This window comes from Equus quagga, chromosome 13 (genome assembly GCF_021613505.1).
Source record: "Equus quagga isolate Etosha38 chromosome 13, UCLA_HA_Equagga_1.0, whole genome shotgun sequence".
NCBI lineage: Eukaryota > Metazoa > Chordata > Mammalia > Perissodactyla > Equidae > Equus > Equus quagga.
The window spans coordinates 19208187-19222070 of NC_060279.1; the positions used below are offsets into that span (position 1 = coordinate 19208187).

Genomic DNA, 13884 nt, shown 5'->3' on the forward strand with positions numbered 1-13884 from the left:
CAGTCCTCCTCTTTTTACTGAGGAAGCCTGTCCCTGAGCTAACATCTGTGCCCATCATCCTCTACTTTATATGTGGGACACCTGCCACAGCATGGCTTTCCAAGCAGTGCCCTGTCCGCACCCGGGATCTGAACCGGCGAACCCCTGGCCGCCAAGAAGCAGAATGTGCGAACTTAACTGCTGTGCCACTGGGCCAGCCCCCAACTAAGAGTGTTTTGTAAGGAAATAATAGTGTTTGTTTGATAAAGGAGAAGCCAGAAGCTTGGCTATAACCATCAGATTAGATTAAAATTTCTGAATGTTGTATAATTAATTATTAAAATCTTTTTATTTTCATTTCATCTTTCAGTATTTCGTAAGCAAATGCTTCTTGTGTAAGTGATACAGAGGAACTCTGGGGGCCAGCCTGGTGGTGCAGCAGTTAAGTGTGCACGTTCTGCTTTGGTGGCCCGGGGTTCGCTGGTTCGGATCCTGGGTGCAGACGTGGCACCGCTTGCCAAGCCATGCTGGTGTGGGCGTCCCACATAGAACGTAGAGAAGGATGGGCATGGATGTTAGCTCAGGGCCAGTCTTCCTCAGCAAAAAGAGGATTGGCAGATGTTAGCTCAGGGCTGATCTTCCTCAAAAAGAAAAAAAAGAAAAACAGAGGAACTCTGTTACTTTACCTCACAGTTCCAGTAAAAAAACTATGCTGATGTTTCAGAATATAACAGAGTCTCTGAAACGATGAAGATTAAAAGAAAACAAAACAAACACATTGCAGCATGGTTATTCTAAATGCCTTTGAAAACTATGTAGCATTCTATCTTAGTAATGGAAATAATTTTTTCTGTTCTGAGTTTTGGTGACATTAGAAAGTTACTTATCTTCATTGTTCTTAACTTTTTAAATCTTTGAAATTATTGCCACTAACCTCTAATTGGTTTGAGAATTTAATGTAAGTAATTTTAGTTTCTTGAGAGAAAATTGTTATACTATTTAATTATTATTTGTAGATTAACTCACTTTACTAATTTAAAGGGGACAAAAATTCTGCCAGCTTCTTTTGCCCACAGCTCACTTTTACCCAAATTGTTTATTTTTTGCTGAAGTTGTGTTGTGCAGAGAGAGAGCACACATTATTTTCAATAAACCTAGTATTACATTTCATGTAATGGAATTTGAAGGTAAATCTCAACGTGATAACTGAGTTGATTGAGAGGTACCACATAGAACTTACACGCCTGCCACCGAAATGTGACTCTTCCAATGCCTCCACAGTAATTTGTGTATGAAACAACCTCAGAATTCAAAATCTGTTGTTTAACTTATTTGGTGATTCTCTCTCTTTTCTGAAGAGCATAATGTTCTCTCACTTAACTTTTACTGTGAAGTTGACCGTGTTTAGGGAACTCCTGGAATCTGAATACACAATACGAGAAGCAACTCCAAGAATTTATCTCCAACAAAGCCTGTTTAATTGTTGCTTTTTACACCAGAGCGATCAGTTAGGAGTGTCATGTAGGTGTGAATGCGTACTCTTCTTAACTTCCACAATTAATATTAGATTGGTTTTCCAAAGATGTTTTTGTGTTGTATACTCATTCTTACGTGTTTTTTCCTTCTTAATTTTCTGTTTCCAGCTAACAGTGCAGTGGATTTTACAACAGTGAAATTCCTGCTTCAGGATTCTAAGAGTTTGTTACATGCTTTCAGCACAAGGTCGCATTATGATGGTGTTCTTCCACAGGCCTTTGCTCAAGTAAGCAAACTGCTCCAAACATTTACAGAGGTAAGATAGCTTTGGCATGCTGTTTAGAGTAGCTAATCACATACCTTCTAAAAATGTATTTAGCAGACATGGTCTGGAGCACTGGAAAATGAGCAATCAAACAACACTGCACAGCTTTCTTCCATCCATAAATGAAATAATATAAAATCCCAGCACTGCTGTGACACGGCTTCCATAAGAGGATGTGTGTTTTATAACTTATAATAATAACTGTTTACTCTCCATTCAATTCACTTAGTATTTGCTTAATGCCTTTAGTACGTTAGAATAAGTTAGAATGAAAATATCCTTTACCTGCTGTTGTCTGCATGTTTTAAAAAATTTCCAGAGTATTTTGAGGCATGTTTTGATCCAGTGTGTCTTAGAGTGCGGTTCTGAGGGTATCACTTCCTGAATTAGAAACCGTCAGTGTTTCACCATTGCCCATAGCGTAAGGTTTACATTCTATCCTGATTTTTCTTTTTTTCACACCCTTTGCAGTCTCATTCTTTTTACTAGATTGTAAGGTGCTGAGGCTTGATTACACCTATTTATCATTGTACCCTAGGTGTCCTCTATCTAGTTCAATGCCATATGTGTAGAAGTGTCCGAACAGTGTTCTTAAATTGATACTAACATGTTAGCTAAGAAAGGTCACTATAATTAGTAGATTGGAAATATCATTTGATATAAATGGAAAAGGATAATATTTTTTCTAGCTCTGAGGCTTTTCTGGGAATATTCTGTACATAATCAAGGACAAAGAATAGTCAGCACTTCCTGGAAAGCTAGAACATTTGTAAGTACAATTGACGTTCTGTTTCTCTCACTTACTAGTGAAGGACTAGCTGCATATTATGTAATTCTTATTTCCCCAGGTCAAGGCAAAACTTAAGCAAGATCCTTCAGAAAATACAGTGGGTAAAAAGAAAGAAGATTCTTCTTTGATGAAGTCTAATAACCAGGAAATCACCATTTTCCCAGGTTCTCCTCTTCCCCAACCCAACAGGCATCAAGAAATCTGGTCTATCCTAGAGAATGTTTGGATTACAATATATCAGAACAGGTACCAAATTTCTAAGAATTTTTTGAGTTTTTGGGTTTTCCCTCAATACTGTTATTCATTGAACAGTTGGTTCGGTGAATAGTTGGGTTGTGAGTTTAATGTACTAGATTGTCTTATTGAGGGCTTTTTGTCAAATTGGTACCTTAGGGACAGTGATGCTTAAATAGGGGTGCAAATCAGAATTACCTGGAGAGTTTTAAAAATATATATGCCTAGACTCTGTCCCTAGGAATTCTGATTCAGTAGGACTGAGGTGAAGCTGAGATCATGCATTAAAAAAATCTCCGGGTGATTCACATGTGAAATCTTGATGAGAAGAATTGCCTTTATGTCAAAACAAGTGAATAGTCACCTAGATTGGCTAAACAAATTAGCAGGATACAAAGCCTTAATAAAATTTAAAATAATTTAAGAAAAGGTCAGTCCAGATTAGGGAAAATTCATGTAAGATTTTTTAAAAAGGAAGATAAATACTTTTATTTAAAAGGAAGAAATGCTTTTATTACCTTCACACAAATGAAGTACTCTGGTCTTGGTAAAATGAAAAGGTAGTGACCATTTGTGAGTAGTTCTTTAAATGGGCTGCTGCTAGTGTAACTTAAAAAATGATTTTAAAACAGCTGATTTTAAAGTAGGCCAACACTCCCTCCCATAGTTTTCCCCAGGCCCATAATCTTTATATAATTAATTTGCCAATCATATTATACACTTTATAGTATGATTTTGGTTCAAGGGCGCAGTGTGACTTGTTTTGGATTAAGATTATCTCTCTGTTCTAGATGTTCACAAGAGCAGCAAAGTAATATTAGCACTCCACTTAAACATCTATTCTCAATCAATCATCTGTTATACAACACTTTAGATTTGTGGCCCATTTTTAGTCCTTGGCTACAATTAAAATCTTTTTTTCAAACAAATTATAGTCTCATACTAGTATAAGAAAAAACTGTACCTATGTGAGCTAAGGAAATATTTAAAAATTTGTATTTTCATGTAAGATAAAGGTTTTGTCTGTTTTGTTCAGTCTTAATGTATTTTTAATGTTTTGGCTAATCAGATATTCTTGTTAGCAGAAGTTGCCATGTATGCTAGGCCGAGATTATTACTTTCAAAATAAAATAGATTAAAACCATATCTAAGATATTTTAATCTTTTCATTTAAAATAAAATAGATTAAAACCATATCTAAGATATTTTAATATTTTCATTTAGAAAACATTTGAGTAATTTATGTAACTTAGAGCTGACCTATAATATACATACGTTTCTGTTCGATTTTACAGAGTTTGGGTAATATCTGGATAATAGACTTTACCTTATAGTATTTCAGTAAGTGAAAAATGCTTGTATTGCTTTATCAGTCTACTTTATCAGCCTCCTTTATTGTTTCTCACGCCTGATTGTGGACCAGAGTCATGTAGAACTTTTCCACATATTCATGCTTGGGTCTTTACTGTTGCGATACTCATTTGAAGGTCTGGTAGGCCCTGGGTGCATTTACTCATATCAAACTACTGGAGCAGTTACGCACAGCTGTAAATGCCATCTTCCTGCCCTGTGTTCTTATCGTGCTTCAGTAGATAGTTGAGAACTTATGGCACTCCAGCTCAGGTTTTTTTGTATCTTTTCTATTCATAAGGAATTTGGATAAGGGTTAGATCCTATTGATTCAAGTTGGAAAGAAATCTTTCCTGCTATTTCTCATTCAAGCTTCTGAGACATTTTTTTAAACATGTATGTTGTTTTCGCAATGGGAACTTTAATTAAACATAATGTCTTACCTCTTGCCATTGCTATTTTCTATGGCTCAGAATTTCATTAATACTGTGAAGGCAAAATAAAAAAGAAATTGATTTTGACTATCTATAGACTGATATTTTTTATAAATTGACAACTTATAACCAATTTAATAATTTATTTAATAATCTAGAATTGAATGTCTGACATTAGATTGCAACTGTAATCCATGTCTGATTTGAAATGTTTACATTCAAAACAATCTCATTATTCTTAATCTTTGACTTTATAATAAAGTAAATGTAATGTATAAAAATTCATATTAATTTGATCTACTTTTGCATATTCTTTATTCTATTTTATATAAAAAATTACATGAACAAAAAAGTTTGCTCCTTACAAAATGTGCACACCACAGTTCCTATGGGATATAAAGACAATAACTTTGGGAAAATCATCTAATCTTTCTGAAACTCAGTTTGTTCGTCTGAAATCAGAAAATAGAAGTAGGTGATTTTTAAGTTCCCTACATATTCTAAAATTCCAAGAGTTTTGGACTTCGGACAGTTTTTAGATACCATATATATTTTTCAAGTTTTTTTCTACTTCATGTTATCTTCTTTACTGAAGAATGTTTAACTTACCCTCTCCATCCTAGCTAGATAGTAATATGGCATTTAAAGTTGTACCACAGTTTTATCTAAGGATTTAGATTACGTATTGCAAATGGCTGACTCAGAACAAAAGCGGCTAGGTAAGAGTTTTCTCTTGCTTTGGCTCTAATCAGCTGACCCAAATGCTTATTCAGAGATTAAGTAATGGTAAACTTTTAAATCTCACTTGAAGCTAAATATTTGTAATGTTTTGAAATACAGTACATGCAGTAGATGATTGTTTCTGCCAGTCTGTCCTGTGACTGATGTGGCTATTCTTGTCCTCATCTCCTCCCCATTTCTCCCACATTCTGCCATTTAGGATAAATCCTGGTGGAGGGCCTTTTAGTGCCCTGATTCTTTTACCTCAAGTATATAAGTCTGTATAACAATTATAATGGAATTTTTTGGAATAAGTGTCTCGTATGTAGAGTTTTGATTTACTGATGGCTCTCCCGGAAGAGTTTGTTTTCCTATTTCGTTAATTCTGTCTCCCGGCCTCTCTGCCTCCTCCCCTCTTTCACACACACACACATACACTAAACACATATATACCTGGAAAAAGACAAAGGAAGCACCCATGGATATTAATAATGCTTATCTCTGCTTGTATACTATGGACATTACATATTTTCTTCTTTCTACATTTCTGTATTTTTAAAATTTTATATGATTAGGCTTTAAATGTATAAAAATTTTTTAGAGATAAATATTTTTTAAATAAAATAAGTTTATGGTTTTTATTTTAAAAATAAATGCACAAAACCAGTTGTATTTCTATATGTTAGCAGTGAACAGTCTGGAAAGGAAGTAAAGGGGCCGGCCCAGTAGTGTAGTGGTTAAGTTTGCACACTCTGCTTCAGCTGCCTGGGATTCATGGGTTCAGATCCTGGGCACAGACCTACACACTGCTCATCAAGCCATGCTGTGGCAGCTTCCCACATACAAACAGAAGGAAATTAGCACAGATCTTAGCTCAGTGACAGTCTTCCTCAAGCAAAAGGAGGAAGATTGGCACAGATGTTAGCTCAGGGCCAATCTTCCTCACCAAAAAAAAAAAGAGAGAGAGAAAAATAAAACAATTCAAGTTACATTATCATCAAAAAGAATAAAATATTTAGGAATGAATTTAACCAAGGAGGTGTAAGATTTATGTACTGAGAACTACAAAACATTTCTGAAGGAAATTAAAGAAGACCTAAATAAATGGAAAAATCCAGTGTTTGTGGGTTGGAAGACTTAATAAGAGAGTTGGAGAACTCATACTTCCTGATTTCACAACTTACTTCAAAGATAGAGGATTCAAAACAGTGTGCTACTGGCATAAACATAGATACCTAAATCGATGGAATGGAATTGAAAGTCCAGAAATAAACCCCTACTCTGTGGGCAGTTGATTTTGACAAGGATGCCAAGACCATTCAGTAGAGAAAGATAGTCTCTTTAATAGATGGTGCTGGGACAACTCAATAGCTGCATGCAAAAGAATGAAGTTGGACCCTGAACTTTATACTACATACAAAAATTAACTCCAAATGGATAAAGGACCTAAATAAAAGAGCTGAAACAATAAAACTCTTAGAAGAAAACAGAGGGGCCGGCCCAGTGGTGCAGTGGTTAAGTTTGCACATTCAGCTTCGGTGGCCTGGGATTTGCCAGTTCGGATCCCGGGTGCGGACATGGCACCACTTGTCAAGCCATGCTGTGGTAGGTGTCCCACATATAAAGTAGAGGAAGATGGGCAGGATGTTAGCTCAGGGCCAGTCTTCCTCAGCAAAAAGTGGAGGATTGGCAGCAGATGTTAGCTCAGGGATAGTCTTCCTCAAAAAAAAAAAAAAGAAAAGAAAAAAAAAGAAAACTTAGGAATAAATCTTTTTCACCATGGGTTAGGCAATGATTTCATAGACAATGACACCAAAAACAAGCAACAAAAGATAAAATAGGGGCAGGGCTGCCTAGCACCGCAGACTGATCTGCACAGCTCAGCAAGAGATAGAATAGATAAATTGGACTCCATCAAAATTAAAACCTTTTCTGCAGCAAAGTTAAAAGACAGCCTACAGAATGGGAGAAAATATTTGTAAATCATATATCTAATCAGGGTCTAGTATCCAGAATCTACAGTGAACTTTTAGAACTCAACAACACAAAGACAACCTGATTAAAAAGCGGGCAAGAGACTTGAGTAGACATTTCTCCAGCAAAGATGTACAGCTGGCCAACAAGCACGTAAAGAAGTGCTCAATGTCATTAGTTATCAAGGAAATGAAAATCAAAACCACAATGAGATACCACTTCATATTCACTAAGATGGCCATTAAAGAAAGGGAAAATAGCAAATGTTGGTGAGAATGTGGAGAGATTGGAACTTTGACACATTGCTTGTAGAAATGTAAAATTGTGCAGCCACTTTGGAAAACAGTTCCCTGGTTCCTCAGTAAGTTAAACATATAATCATCATATGACCCAGCAATTCTACTCTTAGGATATACCCAAAAGAGTTGAACACAAGTGTTCAAACGAAAATTCATAGATGAATATTCATAGCAACACTATTTACATAGCCAAAGTGGAAACATCCACTGCACATCAACAGATGAATGGATAAATGAAATGTGGTATATCCTATCCATAAAGTGGAATATTATTCAGCCATAAAAAGAAAAGGAAGTACCCACACATGCTACAACGTGGATGAATGTTGAAAACGTACTAAATGAAAGAAGCCAGACACAGAAGGTCACAGAGTGTATGATTCCATTTATATGAAGTACCTATAGTAGGCAAGTCTGTAGAGACAGGAAATGGATGAGTGTTACCAGGAACTGAGGGGGAGGGAGGAATGGTGGGTGACTGTTTATGGATACAGGATTTCCTTTTGGAGTGATGAAAATATTCTGTAACTAGATAGTGGTGATGGTTGCACAACATGGTGAATGTACTAAATGCCACTGAATTCTACTTTAAAATGGTGAATTTTATGTGTCGTTTGCCACAATTGTATTAAAAAAAAAGTTACCTTGAAAGTGCTGTAAAGTAGGAGAGAAAATTCTCTTGAATGCTACTACCTAAAGGTAACGATGGTTAACGTTGTTACTGTTATTCTGTATACCCAGCTTTGTTTTAGGCATGTATGTTAGTTTCCTAGGGCTGCCATAAGAAATTACCGCAAACTAGGTGGTTTAAAAGAAACTTATTCACTCCCAGTTGTGGAGTCTAGAAAGTCTGAAATCCAGGTGTCTGTAGGGTTGGTTCTTTCAGGAGGTTCTGAGGGAGAATCTGTCCTGTGACCATTTCCAGCTTCTAGTAGTTGCCAGTAATCTTCGTAGATGTCTCACTCCAGTGTCTGCCTTCATCTTCATGTAGGGTAGTGCCCACCCTAATCCAGTATGACCCGATTTTAACTTAACTAATGATATCTGAAAAGATCCTATTAAAATAAAGTCCCATTCTGAGATCCTGGGTGAATATGAATTTTGGGGGGATTCTTTTTTTGATTTTTTATATGGTGGTTATTGTGTTATGTAAGTAAATTTTGTATACCTATACTTTTCTGTTTCATAGATGGCATATACATCATTTTAATAGTTGTTTGGTATTTCATAAAGTGGCTAATTCACTGTTTACTTAACACTTTATATTGTTGAACATTTAGGTGGTTATTAATTGTTGCTCAATTGTGGATAATTATTATTAATATGTAGTAGATTTCTGAAATTGGAATTACCAGGGTAAAGTGTATGAACATTTATAACTTCCACTTTCAGCAAACAATCTGATGTCTAATTTTTTTCCTCTATCCTTGTATAAACTGGAGTACTGTCAGTACTTATGTACTGACCTGAATGTAGATTGATAATATTACTTCCCTTCCATCTCTTATGGTCTCTTAGAATGAAAGATTATTTGCACAGCTTTTACAGTATTACTTTAGATTAGATCTGTATAGTTGTTGACTTAGATCTGTTGCATGAAATGTAGCCTGGACATTCACTATCTTTTATTTCTAATTTAAATAGGTCAGCATTATAAGAGTTATACATTAGAAATAGAAATACTTGAATTACAATAAATATACATGTGTACCTATGAGTATCTTTTCTTTTTCTCTATTTTAGCATGGATGTATTTCAAAGATTAGACTCAAATTCAGCTCTGACTTCTTCAAAAATAGCATCATTTGAAGAAGCATTTGTATATCTTCAAAAGTTAATGGCAGCTGTGAAGGATATTCTTGAAGGAATTCAGAGGTAAACACTAATTCATTTTAAAGTTTCAGCTTATTACTTTTCTCTTTCTCGTAGGCTTATCGGCTTTTTCAGAGTTGCTGGAAGTCTTCCAGCAAGTTTTAGACACTAACGGCTTTTAGATTTAACTCTTCTCCCTCCTTTGCAAAGAATCTCTATTTCTAGTTTGTACCACAAGAATGTTTCCACTTTTTTCCTTTGTAAGAAAGATATATACCAGATTGTAAGCTTCACAAGGAACTTTATTTTCTTTATTGTGTAACTGTGGCTCCTGAAACAGTGCCTAGCATGTAGTGGACACTCTGTAATTATTTGTTGAGTGAATGTATGTCACTTATCACTGCGCTTTAAAAACAATTATGTGTTAGTGTTTGTTAGCACGATAGATTTCTTCCAACACAGTCTCGCAGTGCTACAAACTGAAGAAGTTTGAGAAGCAACATAGTCTTATCATGCTTTGAGACTTATACAAATAGGATTATTTTAAATATTTGTGAAGCATATAGAAAACATAGTGCCAGAAAGCTATAGAATGGACCATAGCACCTTTATAGCATGAAGTCAAACGTGTCCTTTTGTGGCACTAAAGAAGAATACTAAACTTAATCTTGCACGTTTTTTTGATGTATACCAAAACTGCTTGACCTGACTTAGATATGCAGCTTCCTAACAGAAGAATACTATTCTTTATAAATTGAAAAACAACATCAAAACTGATTTGATTTTAGTATGTCCAAGTTTGAAAAACTTGGATTTTCAAAAAAAAACAGTAGTTTTTGTTTTCCCTTTTCTCTTTAAAGGTTTGTGGAAACTTCATCTCACTGTAAACGCACAAAGCATTTGTACTTTTTTTTAGATCATAATTGGCTAAATGATCTTTTTTTCCCTGAGGAAGATTAATGATGAGCTAACATCTGTTGCCAGTCCTCCTCTGTTTTATATGTGGGTCACCACCACAGCATGGCTGACTAGGTCCACACCTGGGATCTGAACCTACAAACCCTGGCCACTGAAGTGGAGTATGCTGAACTTAACCCCTAGGCCATGAGGCTGGCCCCTAAATGATTCTTAGAATAAAACATTACCAACGCTTTTTGCCACTGGTAATAATAACTGAACATTTGGCAGATCCCAAGGCAAATTAAATATCATCTCTAAGTGTGAATAGTCCCTTTTTTATTTAAAACAGTATTAAATAAGAGTAGCTCTATGAGGGAAAACTATTCAATTCTGATTTTAGCTATGTGAGAGCTGTTGTACGTTTTAGGTTGCAGAAAAGCCAAGCTTGATACCACCTTTTCTACAGAAAGTAGAGGTATCAATCTGTGTTCAGTTACTCAACAAATGTTTATTGAGCCCCAGCTGCACTTGGCATCATACTAGGCTCTGGGGAATCAAAGATAAATAAGATGCAGCCTCTGCCTCCAAAGAGCTTATAGAAGGAGTGCAAACAGTCACGTTGAAACATAATTGCAATAGAGAGTTATCAGTATTTTAATAGGGACACGTAGTGGAGGGAGGACGGTTTGAGCAAAGATGAGGCTGGATCCACGGTGGCGGGGAATGTCTTCTAGGCCACTCGGTGCAGTTTCCACTTTATCCTATAGGCTAGTATTTCACATATTCAGAGCTGTTAATTGTGTGCCTTGACAGGCATGTTTCTGGTCCAAAAGGCTTTGGAAATACTGTATACTATACTACCCTCTTGGAAAATCACCATGTATCCCATATTAATGAGTTTTATAAACCTTTGCTGTAGAGAAACTTTTTTAATTTTAGGAGCTTTAAACATATGGATGCCTGTGTTAGCCCACCCCAGATGTTCTGATGTAATTGGTCTAAGGGTGTGCCTGGCTATCAGGAGTTTTAAAATTTCTCCAGGCGATTCTAATGTGTCTAGGCAAGTTTGAGAACTGCTAACCAATATGCCTAACTGGTGGTTCTCAAAGTGTGATCACAGAACCAGCATCATCATCACTACCTGGAATTTGTTGAAAATGCAAATTCTCAAACCCTCCCAGACCTACTGAATCAGAAACGCTGGTGGCGGGGCCCAGCGGTCTGTGTCCTCCAGGTGACTCTGTGCACGAAGGCCGAGCACCACCGGCCTGAGTGCTTAGCCCTGGTGGCCAATTCTCATCATCTGGGAGCTTCAGAAAAAAGAACAGTGGCTCGGCCCGATCCTAAACCTATTAAATCTGAATCTCTGAGAGCGGGACCTGGGCATAAGCATTTTTACAAGCTCCCCAGGTGATTCTCATGTGAAGCCAGAGTTGAGAAAGGATAGCATGTACTGCTTACATCAGCTTTATCTAAAGAAATAAAAATGTGAATTTTAAGACTGGTGCAATTTTGTTATTCTTTCCTCTAAGGACGCATACCTCCAAGAATAAGAAAATGTCAGTGGCTCTGCTACTTTTTAGCTTGTGACCTGGGGTAAATTGTCTTGAGTCTTAGACTTCGTCTATAAAGCAGGCATAATAATCCCTTCTCAGAGCTTTTCACAAAGTTGCTGTGCTTTGAGAGTCAGCTATTGGTATAACTAACCAAACCAATGATTCTCCACTTATTTGTTGGGGAACCTGTGAAAACTCAGAGTTCTAGATCTTACCCCAGACTTATTAAAATCACAATATCTGTAGATCTGTAGATGCTTTGTGGAAGAAGGAAGTTGTATTTCTAGCAAGCTTTCCAGGGGATTTGTATGCAGGCCCTGGGGGACTAGGCTTAAATAAACTAGTCCAACCTCCTGTAATCAGTGTGTTAGAACCTCTTGAGCTACCAGTAGGGGGCGTTATGAATAAAAAGTTCGCTCATTTCAGGATTCATTAATCAACAGGAAACTTCTAAAACTGCAAGGCTTTTTTTACTCTTCAGATAATAAGCATTTAAATAAAGATGTAATAGAAGTTAATAATTATATTATTTTGTCAAGTGTACATTCTGTCTTAAAATCTTTTAAGAAAAGTAGTTATATCAAATAAGTTCAGTTAAAAAATTTTTTTGGCTAACTATGGGTGTATTTTAAAATTTTTAAACATTGAAAAATACACTCAACTTTGTAGTGACTGAAAATTCATTAGCATTTTTTTTGATGCTTGTTAAAATGGAATAGTTTCATTTGGTTTTGAGGTATATGCTCAGTGAATATGTCAACTCTGTTTCTTTTCATTTATCATAGGTGGTTTTACATTAGGAATCAATAGTAAGGTGACCTGTTAACCAGGTGCTTCAATTAAAGAAGTGAATGAAAATGTATTTGTTAAACTAGGAGCTCGGGCTTCTGGTTCCAGATTTATCCCTTTGTGGCTGACTTTGGGCATGTCATCTACCCTCTCTAAGCTAGGTTCTTTCCTTATTAAATGAGAATCCTGATGCCTTCTTCAGAGGAATAAATGAGATGATGTATCTGAGAATATTTTTTAAACTGTTACCTGTGTTAGTCTTTGTTTTCTTTTTAAAACTTACATTTGAAATGTTTAAAAATGTGTATTTCCGTTTTAATAAGGCTCTAAACATGATTGTGGTAAACAAGATGGGGTGGAGCAGTTGTCCATAGAGTTACAATTGGGAGCAGAATACCTAATTGTGCAAAAGTTGAAAAGTGGGAGTATTGCTGATTCCTGGTCTTTCTGCACACTTTCTTCTTTGGTGAGAGAGGGAATTTAATGAACTGATTTGCTGTTGGTTTAGAAATTGCTTTTTCTCTTTCTCATCTTTCCTTTTATGTGGACTATAAAAGGAAATTATAATTAATAATACAGTATTAATTTGAGCACTTTTGTGAATGGTTTCCTTATCTAAACATTAGAGAACCAAAGTCAGTACTTTCCTATGTAGATAAAAGTATTTTAAGATTTCTTTTTAGGTCATTATTATCTAGTCTCATTTTATGCTTTAGTAAACTTATGTCTAGATTGATCAGGTTGCTCTCAAGATCACAAAAACCTTTTGTTTAGTATATAAAGATTATAAGGTTTCGTTTGGAGTGAAAAATTAGTTGAAGACTCGTATGGCAAACTCTGAAAATAAGAAAAGTTCTACTTGTACATTAATCAAAAAATGTTCTTAAATGTCTATGTCCGTTTTGTGCTTAAACTGGCATCTCCACAAAGTTAACTAAACAGGTCCTGTACCCCAACTCTGAGGCATAGTATGTATAAATGTGTGCAGCTTCCGCTTGAAAGCTAATATTCAAAACAATAATGAAAGTGTTATAAGTGTGTTTTTGGGTCTGTGAGGTAGGTGATGAGCTGCCTGGTTAAGAAGCAGAGGAAAGCGGAGAGTGAGGGTGAGATATTGCAGTCTGCATTCATGTTGTAGTCATGTTTAGGGGTTTCACTTTTATAAAATAAGGTTTAAATTATTTTAAAAGAAAAACAAAAAAAGGTAGCGTTTTGAATCCAAAAATATAACTAGATCATGCCTAAG

General features: G+C 35.8%; 1 protein-coding gene across 9 annotated transcripts in view; it reads left to right on the forward strand.

Moving 5' to 3' along the window:
• Positions 1-13884, forward strand: part of SWT1 (SWT1 RNA endoribonuclease homolog) — a 102717-nt gene that overhangs the window by 44887 nt on the left and 43946 nt on the right. For all 9 annotated transcript variants that reach the window (XR_006891430.1, XM_046680701.1, XM_046680698.1 and 6 more), the window contains 3 exons: positions 1623-1771; positions 2629-2816; positions 9325-9456. Coding sequence is in view for 8 of the 9 variants with exons in the window: in XM_046680701.1 (XP_046536657.1) it covers positions 1623-1771; positions 2629-2816; positions 9325-9456 (469 nt within the window). In the remaining variant the exon portion in view is untranslated. The remainder of the gene's footprint in view (positions 1-1622; positions 1772-2628; positions 2817-9324; positions 9457-13884) is intronic.